General features: G+C 45.5%; 1 protein-coding gene across 9 annotated transcripts in view; it reads left to right on the top strand.

Moving 5' to 3' along the window:
- The window catches only part of KCNAB2 (potassium voltage-gated channel subfamily A regulatory beta subunit 2), a 133,269-nt gene that overhangs the window by 60,329 nt on the left and 45,396 nt on the right, over positions 1-27,544 (top strand). For 2 of the 9 annotated variants that reach the window (XM_031963751.1, XM_031963750.1), the window contains exon 2: positions 2,999-3,248. The exons of 5 other annotated variants lie outside the window; for them this stretch is intronic. In XM_031963751.1, the coding sequence (XP_031819611.1) occupies positions 3,031-3,248 (218 nt within the window). In that variant the 5' untranslated portion in view covers positions 2,999-3,030. Of the gene's footprint in view, positions 1-2,998; positions 3,249-27,544 lie in introns of those variants that run through there. 2 more of the 9 variants (XM_031963752.1, XM_031963749.1) reach the window with 1 other exon arrangement.

Raw genomic sequence — 27,544 nt, 5'->3', positions numbered from 1 at the left:
TCCTAGCTACATACTTTGTAAGACTAAATTCCCAAAATCTAGCTATGTTTATTTCCTTTTTAAATACTGAGTACCCAGCATCGTGGCCTGTAACCGATAGATGTTCCATCCCACCCCACTTCATTTGGATCTGTCATTTCTCTTTAAAATCCATCAGGTGAAAACAGATTATTTTGTGGTCGTTTTATGTTCAAAAATCTCAAATGTTTATTAAACATCTACCATTCAGAAGGCATCTAGCCCTGGGTAGAAATGAGGATGATGAAACTATTCTAATTCACTCAGGTTAAGAAAAATAATTAATTTAATAACTAAGGTTAAGAAAAATCAACTTTACAAGTGTGGGACAGGGAAAATAAAGCTGGAAAGCAGTTTGTCTGAAAGCAGTCTAGAGGTCTTAGTGGACTGCAAGCTCCACTTGCTTGGAGCTGGGCTCCAGGAATAATCAACACGACAAGGACATGTGATTGTTGTCTAGTATAGAAACTCCCTCCCTTCATGCAGATCAACAGCTGGTCTAACAGAGTTTGTCTGGAGGCAGTGGACTTAGTCACTGTGACATAGCTAGTGTGAGTCAAAGGCAAGACTTGTAGCCAGGGCTTTTTGGCTTGAAAGCCAATTTCTACCCATCATGCTACACTGCCTCAGTAACTGCTTAATGTATAATTTTGGAGAGATGTATGTGTAAATGAGTGGATGAATGAAAGAACAGCAACCACACCAGCACTAAATAAGAATTATTTTCTTGCTGGATATACCATTGCAAGACTTTATTAGGAGAAATGATTTGAACACTCACATGAGAGTTCTGTAGTGTGCAAAAGATAGTATAGGTTTGCCCTTGGAGTAACTACAGTAATACCTCTGATAGCTAAGTGTGAATTGAAGTGTGTTCCTTCTGGGGCCCAAAATCATTCACTTCATTTGGAGTTTATAAGTCCCAGCTTAGAATCCAGAAAGAAACTTGTTGTGTATCATTGGCTGACTGCACTTCTCCTCCCATTCCTTGAGTAGCCTGCTTCGTCCCTCTCTTCAAAATGGGAAAAGCCCATATCTGCGCGCAGCTTTACCAGCATCATGGCTCTGAAACCCAGCCCAGACCATCAAATCCAGCCTGTACCTGAAATCCTTTCTGCAACAGATCCACCAGGTGGTGATCCAACTCCTGCTTAAAGACATCCAGTCAAGAGAAATCCATTATCTCATATTGTCATTTCTTCTATTTTTAGACAGCTCTGATGGTTAGAAAGTTGGGGAGTTTCTGAAATTAAACCTAAATTTACTTCTTTGCAAATTCTAGCCATCACTCTTCACTTTGCCCTTTGGGGCCAAATAGAATAACTAATCTCTCTTCCATGTGGCAGCCCATCAGGGATATACCTGTTGTGGCCTTCTTGAGTCTTCTCTGCACCAGCCTAAACAGTTCCAGTTGAACTAACTAATCCTTACCTGGCCTGCACTCATCTGGCTCTTCGTCACCCTGGATACCCTTCTCTCCAACTTCCCAGCATCCTCCCTAAAAATGTGGTCCTCAGAATTGACCTCAGTGTCCAGATGTGGTTGGACCAGGTAGAACCTCAGGATTATCATCTTCCTTGTTCCTGGACATTTCTGTCCTTAATATAGTCCAAATCTGCATTAACTTTCTGGGTGAGCTTGCAGTCCACTAAGACCTCTAGACTGCTTTCAGACAAACTGCTTTCCAGCTTTATTTTCCCTGTCCCACACTTCTAAAGTTGATTTTTCTTAACCTTAGTTATTAAATTATTTTTTTTTCTTAACCTGAGTGAATTAGAATAGTTTCATCATCCTCATTTCTACCCAGGGCTAGATGTTGGAGACCTCCCAGATGTGCTTCTGGCCTTTGGATACAACCCTCCTTTCACGGTGGCTCAGTACACTTAGGTTGTATTAATGTTCTCCTGGTGAAGCCCGTCTGTGCTGGATGTGGCTACAATCACAGCTGCTCTCCATGGTACAGCTGTGGCTTGTGTATACTTCAGTCAAATGCAGTCATTCAAGTATTCTCTTCATCTCATAGAATATAAGCTCTATGTGGTCAAGGATTCTTTCTTCCCTGATTTCTTCTTTCTTCTCTCTTTCCTCTCCTTTCTTTCTTTCTTTCTCTCTTTCTCTCTTTCCTCTTCTTTCTTTCTTTCTTTCTTTCTCTCCTTCCTCTTCTTTCTTTCTTTCTACCTCCCTCCCTCCCTCTTTCCAATCCTCTTTTCCTTTCTTTCTTTCTTTTTTCTTTCTTTCTTTTTTCTTTCTTTCTTTCTTCTTTCCTCCCTCCCTCTCTCCATTCCTTTCTTTCTTCCTTCCTTTTTTTCTTTTCTTTCTATTGCTTTTAAATTCTCAGCATTTAAAATTATGCCCCCAGTATACAGTAGACCCTTACTGATTGGCTGAATAGAGACTATTTTGAATGGAATAGAAGCCAGCTTCCTGAATAGATGACACAGCCCACTGGCCAAGTTTTCTTCAAATGAACCAGTCATCATTTGTTTTTACACTTTCCCACCTTCAGAAGTACAAAGCAAGGGCTGAAAGTTTGCCTCTGAGCAAAGCCGCGCCCGCTGTAGGTCTCCTTGGGACATGAGTGCCTTGCATGCTCCCATTTTTATTTGGAGCACTTTTGCGTTTAGCTTCATTACGCACTTTCTCACCTGGAATGCAGCTTTTGCCTGTGCTTGGTTTGCTCTTACAGGAACAGAACAGGGGCTAATGGCAGGCTAGTTACTGAGTCTCTCTCTGCAAGGCAAGCCACGCATCAGGAATCCTGTCGTCAGTAGACATGGCCTTCTCATAGCTGGGCCCAGTTTGCCCAGTTGATTAGCAGCTGTGGGGAGCCTCCCTCCACCTTCAATGGCAGGAGTCTTGTTGAGGATACTCTCTTTGCCTCTAGATATCCGAACCCTGACCCCATCTCCCCCTGGATGCATGGTGCTTTGGGGAACGGGCTTGGGGGGGAACCTGCTTTTTCTCCTTATCGTACATCTAGAACACCATCAGGTCCCCCGATCAGGCAGCACCATGCTGTCCATGACGTACAGCGAGAGCCTGAGGAGCGTTAGCAGTAGGTATCACTCAGACTGGGCCCTGCACCCCGTCCGCCAGACGGACACAGTGGAACTTCAGCGACTGCGAGAGGTGCGGGTGGCAGCCCAGGCCAGGAACATGGAGGACTTCCTCCGCATGCACGGGCTCTCCCTCGACAGCTGTACGGCCCAAAGGACGGGCATGAAGTATCGGTAAGGGGCTTGCTTTCTTACTCCCGGTGGGGCGCAGAGAAGGGGAGGCTCTGGGACATGCCTGATCCAAAAATGGAACAAAGGCAATAGGACCAGAGTGGCTGAAAGTCAGTGGTTGGACCCAAGCCCAAGGACATGTCTTCCATTTACCAAGGAATGTTTTTGCTTGATTCATGTTTCCTCACCCTGATCTTTCCTTTAAAGTACCAAATTCACTGATAGAAAGTGATCATTGGGACCCATGTATGTGCATGCTAGATAAAAGCAGATGTGTCCAGTTGCCTCAAGCTTCATCTCCTGTTTGTAGAAATAGAGGCAAGCTGGGGAGAAGGTGGCCTTTCGGCATTTGCTGGGATACAGATGTTCCCTTCTCTTTGTAGGCAGCCCCTCGTTCTCTCTGCCTTTTCTGATGTGGTCCCCCTCTTCCCCTGCAAAGGGCTTTCTCGAAAATTGCTTCTGCCCACATGTGAAGGCTCCGTTATCTGCTTCTTTCATTCTCATCTCGCTGTGCTCTCTGCAGAAAGCAGATGTGGTCTCTGGGAAGTTTCCCACCAGGGATGGAACTGGTGTTTTTGCCTCTTGCAACTTAGAAATGAATCATTGCTTGGAATGGCTTAATTATTATTATGTGTTGACTAAATATAAATTGATGGCGATGTCTTGGTTAATACTCTCTCCGAATAAGCTCATGCTCTCATCAGAAATACAGCATTAGGTCCAGGGCCCTCCGATTTGCTTCCCCTACTTCTGAGCCCAGCCATGTTTAGTTTGCCATTATCTACACTGGCAATTAGCCACTGAATTGATTGGGTGAGATTGTAAATCTGAGAACAAGGTCATTGTGTATTAAAGCTGCTGGTAAAGCATCCTAGTTACTTCTGGGTTATCGGGTTGTAGGTTTAGATTTTCTTTCTGATAAATCCAAGCGCTGTTTCTCGGGAGCTAGGTCTGAGTCAGAAAGATCTTGGTGACTGGGGTAACATATGGAACAGCACAAGAGTATCCCACCTCCTCTGGTTGAAAGAGTAGGGCAGTTTGCACGGACCGGCTATGTCTGACTGTTGTATGTGGCCACGAAGCCCCGGTGTGTCTCTGCCCCGAGTGACCTTCCCTCTCTCTGGGTTAGGTATAGCAGACATCCTTCTTCCCAAGAACAGGCCTAAATCCTCACTTTCTGTCTACCCTGGCTAACGGGAAAGCTCCTGATTTTTCTCTCCTGGAGAAACCCGCTCTTGCCCCTATTTCCTAGCTTTCCCCCCTGAGAACAACCAGTTCAGTGTTTCTCCCTATTATTTGAGCACATTCTGCAGGCTTTTAAAGTGTCACTTTGCTTTGATTCCATTAGATGGCAGAACTCTTAAACCTTTGAGTCTGCTGGCAGGAAAGGGAGCCGCAATGGCCGAAGTGCTCACAGCTGAACTCCTACTTCTAGAAAGGCAGGTTTCTCTCAAGGACAAAATCTGTGCTTCTTTCCTCGAACGGTCATCCTTGGCTGTTATATTTTGCGTCCTCCTTTCCACCCCGCAGAGATTGTCCATAAAAGTCTGCATTCACCTCCCCCGTTCCCCCGCCACAACACCCTCGCCGATGCTGGCCCAATTAAGAGATGTTCAGTAAGAGCATAAATTGTATTCTTTTTTCTAATTCTTCAGAGAATGTTCCTGGACCAAGCTCCGAAAACACCAAATAATTTGTTCCTAAGACAGTAGCAAACTTTCCCCTCAGAGAAGGGAAAAGAATAGGAGAGAGGAGGGAGGAGGCCCTGTTTTGACAGCTGATGTGCCAAAGGTTGTTAACTGGGACCTCTCTGTACCTGGCCAGTTTCATCTCACTGCACATAGGTGGTTTTGTCTTATCTGGAAATGGGTTGGCAGTGGCAGGGAGTGGGAGCCCCCCATGATTCGTTCCTGTGGTTATTAAAGATTCAAGATAAAAGAATCATTACTTGCCCTGATGGAGTTTCTGGCAAAACTTGGGCCTTAAATATTAATAAAATAAAATAAGATAATGTAGCTCGATAAGGGCTGCCTCGAGCAGAAACACGGAGGCACCTCTCTGACTGGGTGACACTTTACCAGTAGAATAAGCCTCTGTTGGACAAAGGGAGATTTTTCTCCAATCCCTTTTTTCCCTACTTTCATCAGCATTTGATTTAAAAACCAGGTGGTAGATTGTTGTGTTTTTGTTTAAATCCATATAGTCCCTTTTGAGCATCCAGAGCAGAAAATAGAAAGCAGAAATCCAGTAATCCCATCCCATCGTTACATCAGTACTTGGCCAGGATCGCAGAAGTTAACGAGCCGCATGCACACAGACAATTGCTGCAGCTGTGCTAATGGGCAGGCACGAGGCTTTGCCGGGCATCAGCTCTCAGACTGGATGCATTGGAGGAGCGTTGAGCACCAGCTGGATGCCCTGGCGTATACTTAAGTCTAAACACAGTATTCGGCTTAATGCTCTCACCAAAGAATCATAGCTTTAGAGCCGGAAGGGTTCTGGAAAATCATGCATCCAACCCCCCACTTTAACGGGAAAGGAAACTGAGGCTCCCAGAGGCGAAGTGGCTTGCCTAGCATCTCCCAGCCAGCAGGACCAGCAGGATCTCCACCCGGGTCTCCCTGACCCCAAGTCTAGCTCATGTTCCCTTCCTAAAGCCAGGAGCCCCGCCCCCTATTTCCAGAACTGAAAGGACTATAGCCATCGGTAGTCATGTCTGAATCACCATCCCAAGCCTCGTATGAAGGTCTCATGAACTCTTATAATTAATAATAATACAAATAAGCCCTTACAACTAATCTAAGCCAGAAAGGCTGATCCACGCCTGCATTCAGCAAGCAGTGCAACATATAGAATATTGCTCCAAATAAGAGAATTTAGAGGCTTAATCTCACGCCCTCCCAACTGGCAAAAATCATCAAAAATAGGAATGATCTATGTTGGGAGGACTATAGAAAGACACACTAATGTGCAATTGGGAGAGCGTGGTGTGGCCCAGCTCTGCTGGCCACCAATCTACAACTGTAAAAAAGTGACTCAAGGGTCCATACCCTTTGCCTAGGATAGCTCAATGTGAGACATATACCAAGGAGTGTATTGGAGAGCACATAGACACCAAAGTATGCATATCAAGAATTTTTAATTGCGGGGCAGCTGAGTGGTGCAGTGGGTAGAGCCCCAGCCCTGAAGTCAGGAGGACCTGAGTTCAAATCCGGTCTCAGACACTTAATACGTCCCGGCTGTGGGACTCTGGGCAAATCACTTAACCCCAATTGCCTGGGGGGGGGGGGGGGTGATTTTTTAGTTGCAACAAAGAATTGGAAACAAAGTATGGGAAATGTTGAAATAAATAATTCAATGTAACAGGATGTTGCTACACTACAAGAAATAAAGGATATAATGAATATACAGAGGCATGGGAAGACTTATACGAACTGATGAATAGTGAAGTAAGCAGAACCAGGAGAATAATATATCCACTGATTGCAATCATGTAAACACAAAGAACAACAGCAATGTTTAATGCTGCAAAGTTAGATCACTCAGAGTCGACCCCAAAGAAAAAATATAGGAAAGCATCTTCTGCTCTTTAGGTACAAAATGGAGAAGGGGGGGTAGCCGAGGGAGGCTATAGAGCAGGGGTCCTCAAATTACAGCCCACGGGCCAGATGCGGCAGCTGAGGACATTTATCCCCCTCACCCAGGACTATGAAGTTTCTTTATTTAAAGGCCCACAAAACAAAGTTTTTGTTTTTACTATAGTCCGGCCCTCCAACAGTCTGAGGGACAGTGAACTGGCCCCCTATTTAAAAAGTTTGAGGGCCCCTGTTATAGAGGCTATAGTCTATAGAGGCTCTAAATAGAGAAGATCACTGAATATCACATCTGACCTTAATGTGTCGATGGAGGAAGCTTTTGTTGTTTTTAATTCCCTGGGTCATGGATTTAGAGTGGGAAGGGACCCTTGGGCCAATTTGTCCGATTCCTCAATTTTCAGATCTAAAAACTCTCCCTCAGGAAAGCTAGACAACTTGGTCAGGAAGCTCAGAGGTAGGAGTGAGACTTAAGACCTAATATGAGGCTTCATCGTGGCTTCTCTGTCAGATGGGATTCTGGAAGAGGGAGGAATATTAAGGATAGCAAAGATTTCATACGTTTTTAAGGTTTTCAAAACACTCCATATAAACTATCTCATTTGATCTCCTACAACAAAACAGCCCTGAAAGAGAAGTGCTATTGTTATCATCCCCATTTCACAGATAAGGAAGCTAGGTGACTTGTCCAGGGTCACACAATTAGTGGGGCAGGCTTCAAACTCGTGTTCTTCTGATTCCCAATACAACTCTTTCTTTCCCTTCCCTTCCCTCTGTCCACATGAGGTATATTCTACCCCCTCCCTGCCTGTGCTCTGCTCTACAGTATGTAAATTCTTACCAGCCAGATGTCTTTCTTAAAGACTATGCCTTAAATTCAAATCACTCTGGCTCTCATTGGCCAACAATAGTCCCAGACCAATCCCCACTTAGTCGTTATTTTGGCTCTGATTGGCTCAGAATGAACATAAATAGCAGCTGTTTCTGTTCTGGCCAGAAACCCTGAGTCTTTCCCTGTTGTTCTTAACTAAAAAAAAGGCCATTCTTTGCCTCATTTCTTTCTCATTTTACTTTAATCACTGAATGGGTGTTGCCTCAGTCAAACTGAGACCTGTTCAAGACCATAGATTAAGAAGGTCGAGGTCTCCCCCTGCATCCAGGGCCATCTCCAGACATCCTGATCTCTGTCTGGCCACTGGACCATGTGACTCTGGAGGAGAAAGTGAGGCTGGTGCCGGTGCCCTTGCCCAGCCCTCCATCTCTCCCTCAATTCACTTGCATGTCATTCACCTCCCTGATTTCAAGGTCTTCTTCAAGATGGAAGGACAGACAACAAAAAGCAACACAGTGCTACTTAAACTACTCGTGTAAATTATATGACAGCAGAAGATATCCACTAAAATATATTTTAAAAAAACACAAAACAAACATTTATTAGTACTTGATTGCTGAGCTACAGCACAAGAGATACAAAGGTTAAAACCTGATGTGGTGAATTATAGGTATTTTCTCTGTTATCATTTTTTCCCTTTTTCCCTGCATTGGAACTGTACGCTAATACTTCTTGTCATGGAGTCAACCGAGGGATTCTCCAAGGCAGACTCAGAGCTCTGGAGGAGCAGGAATCTGAGCCCAAGTGATGCTCAGTGTGTCCGGCACATCTGAGGGACAGCCTAGATGCTTTGGAGAGGCTCACCAGCATGGAGAGTTTTGAATTGCTTTGGCCACAGAAAGTCACAAAAACCACCTTTCCATCCCAGAGGGTTTTGTAATAGGCATTAATGGAAAGTCCTCACACCTCAACGAAATTACACAGCCTTACAGTATTAGATTTTACATTTTTATTTTGCTCAAAATAAATACCATTTTCAATTTTTAAAAAAAAGAGAGCTTAGTTAATTGAATCATTTTGGCCATGGAAAGTCATAAAGACCATCTTCTAAGTCACAGAAGATATGTAATGGTCATGCACCTCAAGGAAATGACACAGCCTTACAAAATCAGATTTTATATTTTTATTTTGCTCAAAATAAATACCATTTTTCAATTTTGCAAAAAAGCATAATTAACAGGATAGCTGGGTAGTGAAGTGGATAGAGCACTGGCCTGAAGTCAAGAGGACCTGAGTTCAAATCCGTTTCTCAGACACTTAACACTTCCTGGCTGTGTGACTCTGGGCAAGTCACTTAACCCCAGTTGCCTCAGGGGGAAAAAATAACATTATTAGGTCTAGAAAAGGACTTCTCAAAGTGGAATATAGAGGGTCTCTAGTGGAATCAAGTTTAGTGATCAAGGCCTGCATGATAGAGGGTAGAGATTAAGAGAAAGACAGATCCACAAGAGAAACAGAAAAGAATTAGACATGAGAGGCAGACACAGAACGTGGGCCAAGTGTTTCAGCATACTCAGCCCAAACTCTCTGCAAGCCTGTTCTAGCACACTGGAACATTATCATCAGCCGTGGGGGACAGGAAGTGTCTTTCAAATAGAGAGCACATTTAGGAGGCAGGTAGTTGGTAATCAAAGGGGTATCTTGGCCCAACAAGTTGGGAACCCCTGAGACAGATGGGAATACCTTCCCACTTCTTTTCCCCCAAGCTCCTCTCCTTTCCTTTTGTCTTCATCCTCCTGACAGCTTCACATTTTTGTTATGATCTATTTATATGGACCTAGTTTTCCTCAACTGACTGTCACTGTGTAAGTGAGATAAAGTTATATAATGTCATGTTTTAGTGTATGGAAAGATGGAGTTTTTCTCATCCTAAAAGAGTTTTTACTGGAAAGGCATAACGGTAACTGGAAAATCCACCAGGCCAAGGATCACGGGACCTGGATTCAAATCCTTGCTAAGCTGTTTACTCTATGTGACCTCAGTAGCTAATAAGCAATGTGATACTTACTGAATGCCAGTCCCAGTGCTAAGTGCTTTACAATTCTGATCTCATCTGGTCCTCACAACAATCCTGGAAGGTGCTATAATTATCCCCATTTTACAGTTCAGGAAACTGAGGTAGACAAAGAGAAAGCACGTTACCCAGAGTCATACAGCTAATAAGTGTTTCAATCCAGATTGAACTCGGGTCTTCCTGACTCCTGGCCCAGTGTTCTAGCCACTGGCTGCCCAGCTCCCTGCATTAGAGAATGAGAAAGCAGGACTCAGTGACTCCTTCAGCTCTAAATCTATGACCTTGTGATATCTGTGAGAAGTCTAAGTGATATCACTGAGGCAGCCAAACATAACGAATCCCTGAGGAGTCTAGCTGCATGATAACTGAAATATTCTGGGCTCAACTGCCTTTGAGATGTGGCCTGGCTTAGAGTTGCAGGAAGGGAGAGGGAGGAAGGAGAGACAGACACAGGGAGAAAGAACGAGGAGGAGATATCACTTTTGGAGACCAGCATCTGTTGACCCTGGGAGGACTTCCAAGCCTAGAACTTTGGTGTGGGGCAGCTGTCCCGTGTAGCCCTGGTCTCCTGAATGGGTTTAGCCAAAGCCTGGATGAGCTCCTGGGTATTCTCATTTTCACTGTTAATCTTCAGTGGATCATAGATTCCAAGTTGGGAGGGACCTTCTGGGTCATTTAATCCAAATCTCCACATTGCATTGAGGATACTAATGCTTCAGGGAAGTTAAACGACTGCCCAAGACCTCACAGGTAGTAAATGGCAGAGACAAATTCTGAACCTTCAAAGTGCCTCCAGATCCACTCAGTGAACCCAACTTGCATCCTCATCCTTGGAACCAACCCTACTACTGACAAAACAGAGGACTCCAATCTGTCCTTCTCAAAGTTGTCAAGATAGTCTTCCTAAAGTCTTGTATTACTCCCCTGCTCGAAAATCTTCAATGGTTCCCTCTTGCTTCCAAGCCTGGCTTTTAGGACTTTCTACAATCTGACTCACTTTCTGCCCTTAAATCCCAATATTCCCCTTCATGCTACCTGTGTTCCACTCTTAATGATTAGCTCTCAATATTCTCCTTCAGTGCATTTGCATAGGGTGTCCCTTGAGCCTGGATTGCTTATTTCCACGACTTAGAATCCCTCTCTGGTTTTAAGGATCAGCTAGGGCACTATCCCAGCCCCTGCACTCTCCAGTTGTGACTGCTCTGTCCTTCCTTGGATTACTCACATTCTAAGAAAACAGGACTTGGAGGAGGGGTAAATCTGAAAGGCTATCCACATGGAAAAGGGGAGAGACTTGTCTTGCGTGGCCCCGAGGGGCAGCCTAAGAATAAGGGAGCAAGGAACACGTGGGCAAATCAAAGCCCAATGTAAGGAACATTTTCCTAATAATTAGCACTCTCCAGAAATGGAATGAGCTGGCTCTGGAGAGAGTGGGCAGATTTCCTTCAGGCCATTGCAGAAGTCACATGATCACATGTCACTGTGTTGTAGAGGGTGGTCTTCGACCACGATGGCTTAATTATATGACCACAAAGGTCCTCTCCAGTTCTAAGATACTGTGTTGTACCCCACCACCAGTAGAATATAACTTCCTTGAAAGCAGGACTGTTTCATTTTTGTCGTTCTATGCTCAGCACACAGCAGAATATTTCACATAGAGTAGACCTTTTGATTATATTTATTAAGCTGAACTGGGGGAAAAAAAACCTTTTCTAGGTAGGGTTTCCTTAGAATTTCTTCTCCAGCAATAAAAAAAGGCACTGCTCGGTGCAAACAATTCTGTATTCAGCCCTGACCCAGATGCTTTACTTATTGATGAAGAGAAGGAAAGGATATGCAAAACGCCTTCTTGAAGAACAGGCTGAGCTGTACTTTCAAACACATTCTGAAGAGTGGAGTCCAGACATGTTCCTGGGTCCCTTCCTAATAAGAGAGATTTCTGAGCTGATGCTTTATTGGACAGCCTGCCTGAGCTTATTTTGTCAAGAAATTGGTTTTCTTGTGGCTTGGCTAATTTGCCTCCATTCGTCCCAGTTTCAGAAGGAAGGAAGAAAAGGAGGGAGAGAGGGAAGGAGGAAAATGAAAGAAAGGAATAGAAAGAAAAGGAGAGAAGGAAGGAAAGAAAGGAAAAGAGGAAAGTATAAGGGGATAGTGGGCAAGGGGAGGCCAGTGCCCTAAGCAATAAGGCTCTCAGCTTGGGGGAGTGCCAGAATTGTGAGTCTCCCCCATTTGCAGGCCTGAGATTAGAAACACAGATCCTTAGCATCTGGCCCCAGCACATTTCATTTCAGTGACATTCTGATTAGTGACATTTCCATGGCCACAGAGCTGAAATTTTAATTGGGGATGGCCTCTCCACTGATTAATCTCAGCAGGAACAAGCAATTTCATTTTAACAACAGCAAATAACAACGGAGGCAGGATAATAGCCTGGAAATAAGTTGTTGATCACAATCAACCTTCTACTTTTTATACCTTTGACTGAAACTCATTTAAAACTTGACCGTTGAGTGTTGGGGAAAAGGTTTTCTTCTCTTTGGTCTACAGGCCCAGACTCATCCTGAAATGAGAAGCCCCCTTTCAGGACGTGTTTGAATGAGTCAACAGCAGAAAGATGCCCAATTACATTATCAGTATCACAATATTTTATCTCTAGCCTTCAGTCTCCCAGTTGCTCAGTTCTTGGTACTCACCAAGATCCCACGTATCATTTGACACTTCTGTGTCATCCATTCGTTCAGCTGGTCAGGACTGAAGTCTGTATTGAATGCCCACTATGTGTAAGGATTTGCCTTTATGGGGCATGAATATGTAATACTCCTTGTCATCAAGGAGGTTATAATCTAACAGTATAATAAATAAGGCATCTGACAAATAATTCAACTCAACTGACAATTCTTAAATGTCTACTCTGTTCACTTACCTTAAGATGTTGGCACAACAGAGCGGGGAAAGGAGCAGGAATCAGTAGGGCAAAAAGGCTGGAAGAGCCAAGTTACGATCCTGGGCATGGCTCTCGTGACTATAGATGGGCAAGTCACCAGAGGCTCCAAGGGTGTTTCCTCAGGTCTCACATTGGGAGAATGGCAGCTTGGAGCCCCCGGTAGAAGGATCACATTGTTGTATTCTGTATTCAGCCCTGACCCAGATGCTCGACTTCTTCCTGGAGAGCAATGTGCAGAGTTTAAGGTGCTGGATAAATATCGGTTGCCATTGTGTTAGTGAATATAATAATGCTAGAGGAAACAGCCCTTGAGTGAGCCTCGAAGAAAGGCAAGGATTCCGAAAGACGGGCTATGGAAGGCTTGTGCCTAGATCCTCTCACAGAGTAATTGTGGCCTTTCTGGGAAGGTGTCCAAGTAGAGCGTGTACACTCAGTGATAATCATGTTTTATTATATACTAATTAACTAAAATTAGTTGAGCAAATAGGACATATGTGGAAATCATTTACCAACAAGGATTTTTGATGTTAAAATGCTCTATTCCTTGCCTAAATATATTGAGCTCCCAGTATTTATAAAGTGACCCTGTAGGGGTACCAATCATTGAACATTTATTAAGCACCTATTGTGTACTAAAGGGAGAATGGTATAGTATAGAGCTGATCTCATATTCAGGAAGACCTGGTATTGGGGGCCACCATTGGCTTCTAAGAGTCTAGGCAATTTCACAAAATATTGAAGTAGAGAGAAGGTTCCCATCTGTAGTAAAGGAAGTTTCTCCATCTATTATATTAGCTAATCTATCTCCATTCATCCTAGTTTCAAAAGGAAGGAAGGAAGGAAAGAAAGAAGGAAGGAGGGAGGGAGGGAGGGAGAAAGTATTTACATTCTATATATACACATACAGATAAAGGAGGAACTGGCTGGATAGAGGAGAGAGGCAGATGGACAGAGAAAGGAATTAGACCTGGATTTCATGAGTTTCGCGAACTCCCCAGTGAGTTTTCTGACTGCAAGAGGAGAGCCCTCTTTCCATTTTACCATTGTTGCTGTTCAGGAGTTCTCAGTCATGTCTGACTCTTCATGACCCCATTTGAGGTTTTCTTGACAGAGATACTGGAGGGGTTCGCCATTTCCTTCTCCAGCTCATTTTATAGATGGGGAAACTGAGGCAAACAGGGTAAGGCAACTTATCCAGAGTCAGCAGGGACAGCAGGGACAGCTAGTAAATGTCTGAAGCTGGATTTAAACTCAGGAAGATGAGTCTTCCTGGCTCCAGGCTTGGCGTTCTATCCCTGGCTCCATTATGTGGGTGTCTTTATGTGCACACATATCTACTTTATGTAATCATCTGTACTTTTAGGTACAAATTCATTTGCATGAAAGTATACAGAAAGTAAATATATGTATATTTGTGTGCACATGCACACACATGTGTATTAGTGTATATTTATGCATACATGCATTACATGTACATTTGCACTGTGCACACGCACCTCATATGTATGTGTACACATGCACATGTATGTGCATTTGTATTGTGCACATGTGCCTCACATGCATTGTGCACATGCATATATATGTGCTTGTACTGTGCACATATGTATGCATTTGTATTTGTGCACTGTTGTCTGCATGTGTGTGTGCACCTGACATGCTCACACATGTGTGTGTTTGTACTGTGCACTGTGCCTCATGTGCATGTGTGTCTGCACATAACATGGAAGCATATGTGTGTATTTGTATTGTGTATCACCTGCATGTATGTGCACACATGTAACATGCGTGCACATGAGTGGGCATGGACTGTGCCTGCGAATATTTACACACCAGCCTCTCTGCATGAGGGGCTAACAATCGCAGGGATCTGAGGAGGCCAAAAGCTGGAGCTGAGCTTGGGGGCACCCAGAAAGAGGGATGGACGGAACGTGTGCCAAGCCCAAGGCTCACTCACCAGGGCAGAGGCCTGGCGATGGGCAGGGAGCCCTGTGTGAGGAGGGGGGGGAAGGGCTGCAGGGTGTGGAGGTACATGGCAGAGAGGTAGCTGTGGCCTTGGGTGCCAAAAAATGAGCCCAGTAATGAGCGATAACAAGCAACGCCCCAAGGAACATGGAGCATCCCAAGAATTCACAGGCTGTTTGGGGGCAGGGCAGCATAATAAGATGTTCGGTCCATTTACTGAGTGTAAGTTGCTGTGCTGGTTGCCATGGAAACACCAAAATGATCGCCAGGACTTTCCATTCTACAGGGAGTAGCAGGGAGGGTGAAGGAGACCAGGGCCTTCTGGGGGTGGGGGGGCAGAGGGGAGCTCTGACCCAAAGAATGTCTGAGAATGGAGAGTTTTATGACTGGGGGGCCTGGAGCAGCTTCCCATCCCCTGAACTTTGGGCAGGTAAAGTCTCTAAGACTCAAGTTGTAGAGAAATCTTGTCACTGAGGTCTCAGCTTTGCTCTCCCCCATGAGCCTATCCCTGTGCTCGCCCTGCGAAGTCAGAGGGAAGCAGCCCAGCTCCCAAGGAGCTTGCACAGAGGACTGCGGGGTGCTGCAGGAAGTGAGGAGCAGCCTGCTGGGATTGGAGACCAAATAGTCCCAGAAAGGTCAGAGCCGGCCAATGAGGGGCTGCCGATACCCGTGGAGATGGTCGTTCACTCCTTGAGCAAACAGGGGGTCCCTGAAGCTTTTTGAGACCAGGCCTTTGGCTCAGGGTGGCCAGGTTTCAGCTCTGGGAAGGGTGCATGGGAAGGGAAAGGGGAGAGGGACCAGAAGCAGGGCCAGGGAGGAACAAGAGAAGCGTTTGGTACAAGGACAGGGTGCCAGGCCTGGAGTCAGAGAGACTCATTTTCATGAGTTCAGATCCAACCTCCGACACATTTTTTTTTAATTTTGAAAAAAAATCATGAATTAATCAACACAGGTCCATTTTTCATGTTAAACATCTGCAATTCTTCTATACATATTTCCACAATTATTGTGCTGCACAAGAAAAATCAGATCAAAACAAAATGCAAGAAAACTACAACAGAAAGAGTGAAAATGCTGTGTTTGATCCCTCCTCAGAGCCCACAGTCCTCTCTCTGGGTGCAGAGGCTCACTCCATCACAAGATCATTGGAAATGGCCTGGATCATCTCACTCTTGGAAAGAGCCATGTCCATCAGAATTGATCAGTGTATAATTTCGTTGTTGCCATGTACAATGATCTCCTTGTCCTGGTCATTTCACTCAGCATCAGTTCACATAAATCCCTCCAGGCCTTTCTGAAATCCTCCTGTTGGTCATTTCTTACAGAACAATAATATTCCATAACATTCATATACCACAATTTATTCAACCATTCTCCATTTGATGGGCATTCACTCAGTTTCCAGTTTCTGGCCACTACTAAGAGGGCTGCCACAAACATTTTTGCACCTTTCCTTCCTTTAAGATGGAGATAAGTTAACAAAGGGTTTCTGGGATCAAAGGGTATGCAATTTGATAGTCCTTTGGGCATAGTTCCAAATTCCTCTCCAGAATGTCTGGATGTATGTATTCACAATTCCAGCAACAATGTGTCAGTGTCCCAGTTTTCCTGCATCCCCACCAACATTCATCACTGTCTTTCCCTGTCATTCTAGCCGATATGAGAGGTGTGTAGTGGTATCTCAGGGTTGTCTTAATTTGCATTTCTCTGATCAATAGTGATTTGGAGATCTTTTCAAATGGCTGGAAATAGCTTCAATTTCTTCATCTGAAAATTGTCTGTTCATATCCTTTGACCATTTATCAATGGGATAATGGCTTGAATTCTTATAAATTAGACTCAATTCTCTATATATTTTATAAATGAGGCCTTTATCAAAACATTTGAATATAAAAATATTTTCCAGCTTATTGCTTCCCTTCTAATCTTGTCTGCGTTAGTTTTGTTTGTGCAAAAACTTTTTAAGTTAATATAATCAAAATTATTTTGTGACCAATAATAATCTCTAGTTCTTCTTTGGTCACAAATTCCTTCCTCCTCCACAAATCTGAGAGGTAAACCATCCTATGTTCTTCTAATTTGTTTATAATCTCATTCTTTATGATTAAATCATGATCCCATTTCAACCTTATCTTGGTATATGGTGTTAGGTGTGGATCAATGCCTACGTTCTGCCATACTAGTTTCCAATTTTTCCAGCAGTTTTTGTCAAAAAGTGAATTCTTATACCAAAAACTGGGGTCTTTGGGTTTGTCAAACACTAGATTGCTATAGTCATTGACAATTTTGTTCTGTGAACTAGCCTATTCCACTGATCAACTTCTCTATTTCTTAGCCAATACCAAATGGTTTTGTTGACTGCTGCTTTATCATATAGTTTTAGATCAAGTACAACTAGGCCACCTGCATTTGCTTTTTTTTTTCATGAATTCCCTTAAAATTGTTGTTTTTTTGTTTTTCCACATGAATTTTGTTGTTATTTTTTCTAGGTCAGTAAAATATTTTCTTGGAAATCTGATTGGTATAGCATTAAATAAATAGATTAGTTTAGGGAGTATTGTCATCTTTATTATATTCGCTCGCCCAATCCAAGAGCACTTGATATTTTTCCAGTTGCTTATATCTGACTTTATTTGTGTGGAAAGTATTTTGTAGTTTTGCTCATATAGTTCCTGACTTTCCCTTGGCAGATAAGATTCCCAAGTATTTTATACTATCGACAATTATTTTAAATGGAATTTCTCTTTGTACCTCTTGCTGTTGGATTTTGTTGGTGCTGTATAAAAATGCTGATGATTTATGTGGATTTATTTTATATCCTGCAACTTTGCTAAAGTTGTGGATTACTTCTAATAGTTTTTAGTTGATTCTCTAGGGTTCTCTAAGTATACCATCATATAATCTGCAAAGAGTGATAATTTGGTTTCCTCATTACCTCCTCTAATTTCTGTCATCTCTTTTTCTTCTCTTATTGATGAAGGAAGCCTTTCTAATACAATATTGAATAGTAATGGTGTTTCTATTGGGAATGGTTTCAGTTTATCCCCCTTACATATGATGTTTGCTGATGATTTTAAATACATGCTACTGACTATTTTAAGGAAAAGTCCATTTATTCCTACACTTTCTAGTCTTTTGAATAAGAATAGGTATTGGATTTTATCAAATGTTTTTTCTGCATCTATTGAAATAATCAGGGTTTTTTAAAGTTGGTTATTGATACAACCAATTATGCTAGTCGTTTTTCTAATATTGAACCAGTCCTGCCTTCCTAGTATAAATCCTACTTGGTCACAGTCGATCTCAGTCACTTAGCCTAGGTGAGCCACTGTTTGCCTCAGTTTCTTTATCTGTAAAATGAGCTGGAGACAGAATTGGCCAACCACTCCAGTGTCTCTGCCAAGAAAACTCCAGATGGGGTCACAAAGAGTCAGACACAACTGAAAACTATTGAACAACAGCAACAACCACACAAGGGAATCACTCCAGATGTAGAAATAAGGTAGTGACCATGGGAAGGGACAGATGGGAAAGACTTTGGGGAGGCCAAAAGTGAATAAATGGAATAGAACGGAGCATAGGGAAATCACACAAGGCAGAACCAGAGACCGGGGGAGGGAGGGGAGCACCTCTTGGCCAATGTCATCTGTTAGGGAGCTGGGATCCTTGATCTATGGAGAGGATCCTCATAAGCAGAGGGAGCACCATGGAGGTGGGACAACTGGGGTCATGGGGTCTTTGATTTTAAGCTGGAAGGGAACTCAGACACCATCCAGTCCAGCTCCCTCATGCAGGGGAAACCAGGACCCAGAGCACTTCTGTGACTTGTTTACAGTGACCAAGGGAATGGCAAAAACAAGCAGGGGCCATTTATTTGGGGATGGTGACTGGTCCAGTGTGGTAGGAGGAGGAGGTTTGTCAGAAAGACCGTCACAACCAAAGACTAGAGGGGTTTGTTGCCTCCAGAGCAGGGAGGCCATAGAATGCCAGGATGAGGTAGCTGGGGCAAAGAGGAGCCACTGAAGATCTTTGAAGGGGAGAGGGCTGTGATAAGAATGGTGCTTGAGGACATTTCATCTGGTGTCTGAATGGTTCTAAAAAGAGATCAGCAAGAACGAGACTGTTTATCCATATGTGAGATGACAAAGGCCTGAAACAGGTTCTGACAGATGAGCACAAACGGACCTTCTCGCTACCAGCAGCCTCCCAGCTGTTAGCTGTTTGCCCATTACCTACGTCAGCAGACTCAGCAAGTGGCTCTCCTCGAGAAGTGAAGTATTGCCCTTTTGGAATCACGTGGGCTCCGATGACTAATTAGGACAGAATTTATCCCACTGGCAGCTTATTAATGCAGTGGATAGAGGGCTGGACTGGGAGACAGGAAAATCTGAATTCAAATGCTGCCACAGACACTCAGTAACTGTGTGATCACCAGTGAAATGCCATCCACCTCAGTTTCCTCATCTGAAAAATGGGATATTATTAGCACCTACCTCCTAGGCTTGTTGTTATGAGGATAAAGTAAGATAATATTTGAAAAGCATTTTACAAACTTTTAAGTGACATAGAAATTCTAGTTAATATTATTCCCATTAGAGGTGCAATCGATAGAGAATTAGCCCGAACTCAGAAAGATTTGAATTCAAATCCAGCCTCAGAAATGTACTAGCTGTGTGACCCTAAGCAAGTCACTTAATCTGTCTGCCTCAGTTTCCTCAGCTGAGATAATATCAGCCCTCACCTCCTCAGACTGTTGTGAAAATCAAATGATTTTCAAAGTAGGTAAACACAGTAAGTGCCTAACAAATGCTTGTTCTGTCCCCTCTCTCCCTTCTTCTAACTGCTTCCCTTTGTCCCAGAAGTGATGGCCACACTGACTCTGCCCTTTTGCTGCTATTGCCACTCTGACTTCCCAGTCTAGAACCTGTTCCTCTCACCTCAAGACCAAGTGTCTCAGACTTTCTAGCTGAAGGAACCATAGAAGTCCCCTAACCCAGCCCCTCATTTTGCAAGGTCCAGAGCAAGGAGATGTCTCTTCCCCTAAATGAGTGATTCCCCCGCTTAGACCAGGGACCATCTTACTCTGTTACTTGCATTCCCAAGCACTCAGCATTGTGCTTTGCACACAGTAAGTGCTTAATAGATGCTTCATTCATTCATTCATTCTTTCAGGAGCAAACAGTCACTTCCTCAGTTACAGAGCCAAAATTCTAGCCCAGGTCCCCTGATACTGCTTCTAGACAGTAACCTGGGGGGCTTTCTGGGCACGCAGCCTCTCAGGGAACACCCACAGTAGTGAGGACAGGACAAATTTTAAGCCTGGGAATAAGGAAGCAGACCAGGCAGACAAGGACGATGTCGGCAGGGCCCAGCCCTGTGAAGTACAGGAGCCCAAGAACTGAGCCTAGCTGCCCACCCCAGATCACATCCCCCCAGGAACATCCCTGCCTACCCCCAGATCACGTACATCCCCACACTCGGGAGCATCCCTGCTCCCCCTCCCAGCACACAGCCCCACACTCAGGCCCATCCAGCCCAAGGCCTCTGTAATCTTGAGATTTGAAGGCAGAGCTTCTTTACCTCGGGGTCTATGGGTTTTGTTTGGATCTGGATCCCTATTTTGAGTAATCAGTGTCCTTTGCATTACTTGGTACCTCTGAAAGTGTGTTCTGAGTGGGCTCTGAGGCTTCCCCAGGCCCCCGGGGGGGGTGCAGGGCCCACAAACGCCTGTTGCTGAGGCGTCCTCCCCTCCCTCCCTTTCTCCCTTCCTCCCCTCCCTCCCCTCCCTTCCCTCCACATTGCTGCCTCACTGGAAGGCCCTGGCGGGCAGCCCCAGACTGCTGCCAGTCCCTTTAGCTTACAAGAGAGGATCCCACAGAGGAGCTGGGCAGCCTGAGGATGCGGCCCTGGGGGAGGCTCCTGCCACACTGGGAGGAGAGCATCCCCCACCGGAGCCTGCAGGGCCAGGCCTGGAGGACACAGGAGGAGAACAGAGTCCCCACGGCCACGGGGGCCTCTGGGATGCGTCTGAGGGAGCTGCATTGATGCAAATGATTAACCACTGGGAGCGACGGAGCATTAAGTCCTGCTGAGGCTGGAACGGCTGCCAAGAAATCCACCATCAGCCAACAGGCTGCTCCCCTCCTCCCGCCCCCTGCCACTCTCCCAGTGTCCTCCACTCTCCAGTCCCAGAAGCATCTGGTGGGCCCTGCGACCCACTCTCAACATGGCAGGCTTAAGCCCCTCAAACAGGAGGCACCGAATCAGGGCTGCATGATGGGCTGATGGAGACCCACATCCATTCTCTGCTCAAGAAGCGTCCATGGCTCCCTGTGGCCTCTGGGGTAGAGCAGGACACCTAGAGCAATTAGGACTGACTTGGACCCTCCCTCTGTCTTGGCCTTTCCTCCCCTTTGGGCCCTCAGCATCCACCCCCTAACCCCTCTCCCTGGCTGTTCCAGGACCTCTCCCTTCTCACATCTGCCCCCCGAGATCCCTGGCTTCCTCTGGCTGGCTCCAGAGGCGGAGAGGCCGGAAGCACTGGGCCTGGGCCCAAGGGAGGCCCGAGATAGACACTTAACAGGTTGTGTGAGCCCAGACCAGTCACAGAACTTGGGATTGCCTCAGAAGCGCCTCCCAGAGCCTGATGGGGAGTCAAGTGAAGTGAGAACCACACAGCCCTGGCACAGTGCCTTCTGTTACTGAACAAGAACATTTGAAAAGCTCTTAGCACAGCCCAGGCATATAATAGGAGCCAAATAAATGCTTCCTCCCCCTCAGGACCACCCTCCAGCCTGAGACCTCACCATCCCCCTTTGACTTTTTACATTTTTTGTATTTGCTTCCCTGAATACTGTCCCATCTTCCACCAGGACGATGTCAGGTCCTTGACGGCCCAAGGGACTTTCATTTGTGTTGCCATCTGCAGCATGCAGCACTCAGCACAGGTTTTCATTTGTGTCCAGCTCTTCTGACCCCATTTGGGGTTTTGGGCAGATACTGGAGCGGTTTGCCATTTTCTTCTCCAGCTTGTTTTATAGATGAGGAAACTGAGGCAGACAGAGTGACCCAATCAGGATCACACACCAGGAAGTGTCTGAGGGCACATTTGAACTCACCAAAGGAAGTCTTCCTGACCCTAAGCCACCAGTAGGCAGCTGGGTGCAAGAGCCAGAGCACTGGGCTTAAGCTTCCAGCCATTCATAATCTATAACCCAGAGCAAGTCTTAGAACCTTATAACCTCAGCCTCAGTTTCCTGATCTGTAGAAAGACAGATAACACCTGGTAACCTTTTTCCTTTCCGTGCTAAGTCCAGGCCCCTAAGTCCTTACTGAATGGAGCATTCCTGTGAACGTGCACAGTGTGCAGTTAGCCAGCTGACACTTAATTCCCGGGACAGTTGGCCCTGAGGGCCCTCCAGAGCGCAGAGGCCCATCAGCCTCGGCTCCCTTGAACTCTGCTTTCTGCCTCTGCCCAGACCTCCCCCGGATATGTCTCCTCTGCTCTCTGCTGCTGTCTCCTCGTTGGGCCTGCCTTCCCTGAGGATGTTCAGGGAAGAGCCAAAGGAAGAGATGAGACTGGGGTACTCCCTCAGGGAACATCAGTGTGACAGCTCCCCCTGAGTTCTGCACCCCTTATATTTCAGGGTGTTTTTTCAGTCAGATCTCAACAAGGGAGTCCTTCAGAAGCCGTGGCTTATAGTTTTAGCCAAACTACAGGATTTATTTTTAATTGGGATTGTAGTTGTAGTCCAATTTGGCTCAAAACATCAGTTCCTGGAACAATGATGGGACAGAGACGGGGACAGTCAAGCAATAAGCATTTATGTAGCACCTACTTTATGCCAGGGTCCCACCCTTGCCAGAGACTTCTTGTGCCATTCGCTTCTCAGCACACTTGAGCAGCAAAGAGCTCTGTTGAGTGCCTGCCATGTGCTTCTTAGTTATTAGAACCAGGAAAAATTCACCAGAAATCAATCAGCAAGTGTTTCTCAGACACCTGCCATGTTCCGGCATGGTGCTAAGGCCCCGAGACCCAGAAACAAAGGTGAAAAGGTCCCACCGCAAGAAGCTTCTATCAGGGGAGCCACATGTGCCCATCAAACACAGAGCATACCTCTACAGTAAATCCAGACCGTGGAGGGAGATTCCTGGCATGGGCCCCGAATTCTGGAGTTGGGGAGATGCACAAACTTACACTCAACCTCAGACACTCTCTGGGGAGCTTGAGCAAATCTTTTCATCTCTGTCTGCCTCAGTTTCCTCATCTGCAAAAATATGATGAATAATAATGCAGAAACAAAAAACCAACCAGTCCCTGCTCTCAAGGAGCTTGCATTCTATCCCGAGGGGAATATTTTGTAAGGTTCAACATGGTAAATACAAATGAGAAGTATTTGTTACTGTGCAGGTCCCATGGCAACTTAGAGAGGGTCAGTGTATCTCTGATTGGGAAGAAGAGATAGGGGACCAACGCTCCCCAGGGGTCAATGCTCTCCAATGGTCAGTGTCCTCTCATGGTCAGTGCTCTCCAGTGGTCAGTGCCATAATGGTTATTGCCCTCTAATAGTCAGTGCCCATAATGGTCAGTGCTCTCCAATGATCATTGCCTCCCAGTGGTCAGTGCTCTTCCACCTCCCTGAAATTCCTTAGAAGGCTATGTGTAAGCACTTTGATTTTGCTTTTCTGCACCTGTGTTTCCCACCCAGCAGCATGTAAGTTCTCCGAGGGAAGGGATTGTTTTAGGATTTTTGGTGTCTCCAGCATCCGGTACCATGTCTGATGTACAGCGGATGCTTCAGGAGCACCTGTGGAGTGGCATGGAATGGAGCTGAAGCCCACCCAGGTTTAGAAAAGTTTCTGCTTCAAGTTGAAAAGAGAGAGAGAGAGAGAGAGAGAGAGAGAGAGAGAGAGAGAGAGAGAGAGAGAGAGAAACGAGACAGAGCCAGAGCCTCCTTTTGATTAGAATTGTCTTGAGATTTCCTGAATGACTGTGGTAGAATCAGAAACTGGTTTGGGGGAAGTTTAGTGGGATTACATAGTTTGTTTTGCTGGATTAAGGGGATTTAATACTGAAGGTGCCGTCCACAGACTTAACATTGATTATTTCTTCCAGACTTGTGGGAGTAGTTCCTGTTTTTAAGATTTAGACAAACATGCATGCAGGCATATGCATTCCCCTCCCTCCTCTCCCCCTTTTCTCTATGCCTTTCTTTCAATGGCCATCTCTCTCCCCACCTCCCCCACTTCCATCCTTCCTCCTCCGACTCCACCCATGTCTCTCTGTCTCTCTCTCTCTCTCTCTCCTTCCCTCCCTCTCTCCCATTTTCTTTATGTCTCTCTCCTTATTTCTCTCCCTCTTTCTATTTTTTCCCCCTTTTTGTTTCTATTTCTCTCTGTCTCTCTGTATCTCTCTCTTTCACACACACACACACACACACACACACACACACACACACACACACCACTCAAAACTATTATACCTCTGGTCCTTCCCCCTGAACCTCTGAACCATCCATTTAAAAAACGTCAATGTTGAGCACCACTTAATCCATCCGGAAGACAATGCGCCATTGGATGGGCAGTTCTTGCCATCTGAATTAAAGTTAAGGCTATTCTATCAGAATCCCCAAAGGGCCATATGTCAGTGCCTTTCCCTTCCCCTTCCCCCTCCCCAGCTTTTCTTCTGGATATATCAACCCACGGCACAGATTTTCAGCTGAGGTCTAAGCTACTGGGCCAAAGACCCCAGGGAGCTTCCATAGTTGGGAGAAAAGGGTGTTTTTCATGGATGATTTGCTGTATCTGTGACCCCCTCCATGTGGCCACTCCCTCCGCCTGTAACCACAGTCCCGGGCCTTCCCCCCTGTGACTTGTCTTGTGTCTGTTGTCTTGTGTCCCAAAAAGCTGAGGGTCTTGCTCTTGCTCTAAAGATGCTGCCTGGATTTCCGGGGTGCACACGGGCTGTCCACCGGTTTTCTTAACCTCGATTCTTCCCCTATGAGCAGCATCTTTTGCCTTGGTTAATGTTGTGATGTAGCTTATTCACGCCCCAGCTCATACCTTGGGCTGGATTTTTTTTACAGAATCAATGACTTCACTGGTGAACTAATTACCAATCAGGAAACTCCTCGTCCCAATCCAGGTTGGCAGTAACTGCGCCACAATTTACAGTCCAGGTCATATAACTTGCCCAATGTCACAGCCAGCATGTGTCAGGGGAAGATTTGAATTCAGGTCTTTCTGACTCTGGACTTGATTGCCTTTGGAAAATCACATTGGGCCCTTGCTGTCAAAAGGCCCAACTTTTCCACAATGACATCCTTCCAATAATCTGAGCTCCCCTCCTCAGTCTGACCAGGGCTCCAAAGGCAATTGGGCCCTTCATGGCCTTGAGTCAAAGGCCCGACTTTTCCATAATATCCTTCCAATAATCTGAGCTCCCTTCCTCAGTCTGACCAGGGTCCCAATGGAGCAGTTGTGTGTTCTGCTAATGTCTGGCTCCTGGCCACGACTCACAAAATGCTACAACCTCGGTTAGAGCTCAGTTCAATTATTCTGGTCAGCAGAGAGTCCTCATTTATGCCTCGAGGGGCTTACCAATTTTCAAGGATTCAGATGCTACAAAATACATGCGAAAGTGACAGACCAAAATTTGATGGGAGATGTTTTAGGGAGTCAGCCAGGGCATCTTTGTATTGGTGAAGTGCAGGAGCCAATTAAGAGAGATTTCTGGTCAACAGGGATAAGCCGGCTCTTAATACAGTAGTATTAGATTATTTTCCAGGCTGAAGATGGATTTCCAAAGAATAATGAAATTGGGCTGAGGAGAAGGGAGGAGGAGGAGGGAACAGTACTCATGCTTCAACTGTGATGGTTTTTACTAAAATTGATTTTTTTTCTTCCCCCCAAAATGGGGGGGAGGGGCTGAATCTTTAAAGATGGTGTGTGACCTCCCTTTTGACCCGAGTAGTCTCCCCACAGTTTTGGCTCACGATCTCTAATTCTGCTGCTGATAATGATAATAATAATAATAATAATGGCAGCAACAACAACTCATACGTATGTAGGGCTTCAGTATTTATAAAACACTTTCCTTCCCCTCAAATGCTCCTCCTCAGGTGGCAGAGAATCCTGCTGCCTGGAAACCACACACATCAGGAACGAAGGGGCTGCTCCTTCCCAATCCCAAATTGTCAGGTTGGTGGGACTTGAAGGAGAAATAGCTGAAATCAAATAAATAACCAAAAAAATGTTTTTTGAATATGGCAAGACCTTCCAAGAAGTCCCCTGGAGTCTCCTTTTACCCTGAATATGAATGTCAGTTCCCTGTCCTGACGGGGTCCCATGTAGCCTGGTCCTGTTACCAAAGAGGAGGGTCATTGCTGAGTCAGAGTGTCCCATGAGACCTCTGTCATCGCCTTCTGAGTATCATGGTATGGAGGAGTAATCTTACCGACTGTTAGTCAGATCCAGGTTTCTAAGGTCACTTCTTCTCATCTCCCTCCCAAGCCTGAAGCAGAAGGTCCCCCAAGGTGAGCCAGCCCCAGGTACCGTTTCTTTTTCTCAGCCTAAGGCTGAGTGGGTGATGTGATGGATTTAGTCACTGCTTTCCTAAAGCCCAATTTTGGATTTTCCACAATCACAAGGCCTTAACTAACCACAGCACGACACTCTCCTCCAGGTATAGAGGTTTTTTCAGGTTTTGAGTTCAGTAACACTAATAATAATAATAATAACTAACAACAGCTGGCATCTGTAAAGGGCTTTACAAACATTCCAGTTGCTCCTCCTGACAACTCTGAGAGGGAGCTACTATCACTACTTTATTTTACAGATGAGGAAACTGAGGTAAATAGAGGTGAAGAGACTTGCCTGGAGGCACACAGCTAATAAGGGTCGTCAGAAACCTGATTTGAACTCAGGACCTCCTGACTCTGGAGCCATCACTGTACATACTGTGCCCCCTAACTTCATCATCATCAGTATCATGAGCTACACCATCAGTAGCATTTATGCAACTCCTTAAAGTGTAAGAGGGGCCGCCTGAGAGTCTGAGGGGTGAGTGAGAGACAAGACCTTGTAGTCCGGGGACGGCCCACTGTGGCCAGACCCTGTGCACATGAAAGAAAGTCAGTGAGTGATTAGCCTTAGAAAGTGGATCCCATCCAGGCCATGGAGGGCTTTAAACATCGCTGTTTGGTCCCAGAATCGGCACAGGCGAGCTTATTGTGCCGAGGAAGGGGACAGTGAGCACCAGGAGACCCTGGGGCCTAGTGGCGAGAGCATTGGATGTGAGGCCAGAAAGGTCTGGATGCAGATCCTACTCCGGCATCCCCAGGGGAGAGTCACCCCTCTTCTACAGGTCTGTTTCCTCCTCTGTAAATTGACCTGGGTGTGATTCAGTGACTTCTGAACTCGCTTTTTGCTCTAGTTCTCATGATCTATCTGCACACTTGGGCTATCTGCACACTTGGGCAGTTATATGGAGGATGGGCTATCTGCACACTTGGGCAGTTATATGGAGGATGGACTGGAGAAGGGGAGAACCTGAAGCCGGGAGATATATCAGGAGCCAAGGCAAACCCTGGTTGTTGAACAGCTCCGGGACCACGTAGCAGAAGTCAGAGCTAAACTGGCCTCAGAGGCCGTCCATCTGACCCCTGCCTAAAGCAGAGCCCCCTCCACAAAACCCCTAACAAATGCCTTCCAGCTTGAAGACCATAGAGGTGGAGAAACTTGTTCCCTTTGATAAGAGGTAGTTCCTTCCTATCCTTGTAGAGTTAACTTCATACTTAGAACGGGGGTTTTTAATAACCTTTTTTATATCTTGGACTCCTTGAGAAGTCTGGGGAAACCTATGGCCCCCTTCTCAGAATAATGTTTCTAAATACA

The sequence above is a fragment of the Sarcophilus harrisii genome, chromosome 3, assembly GCF_902635505.1.
Source record: "Sarcophilus harrisii chromosome 3, mSarHar1.11, whole genome shotgun sequence".
NCBI classification, from domain to species: Eukaryota; Metazoa; Chordata; class Mammalia; order Dasyuromorphia; family Dasyuridae; genus Sarcophilus; species Sarcophilus harrisii.
Note: the sequence above shows the minus strand (reverse complement) of the source record. Positions and strands in the feature narration are given on the sequence as shown.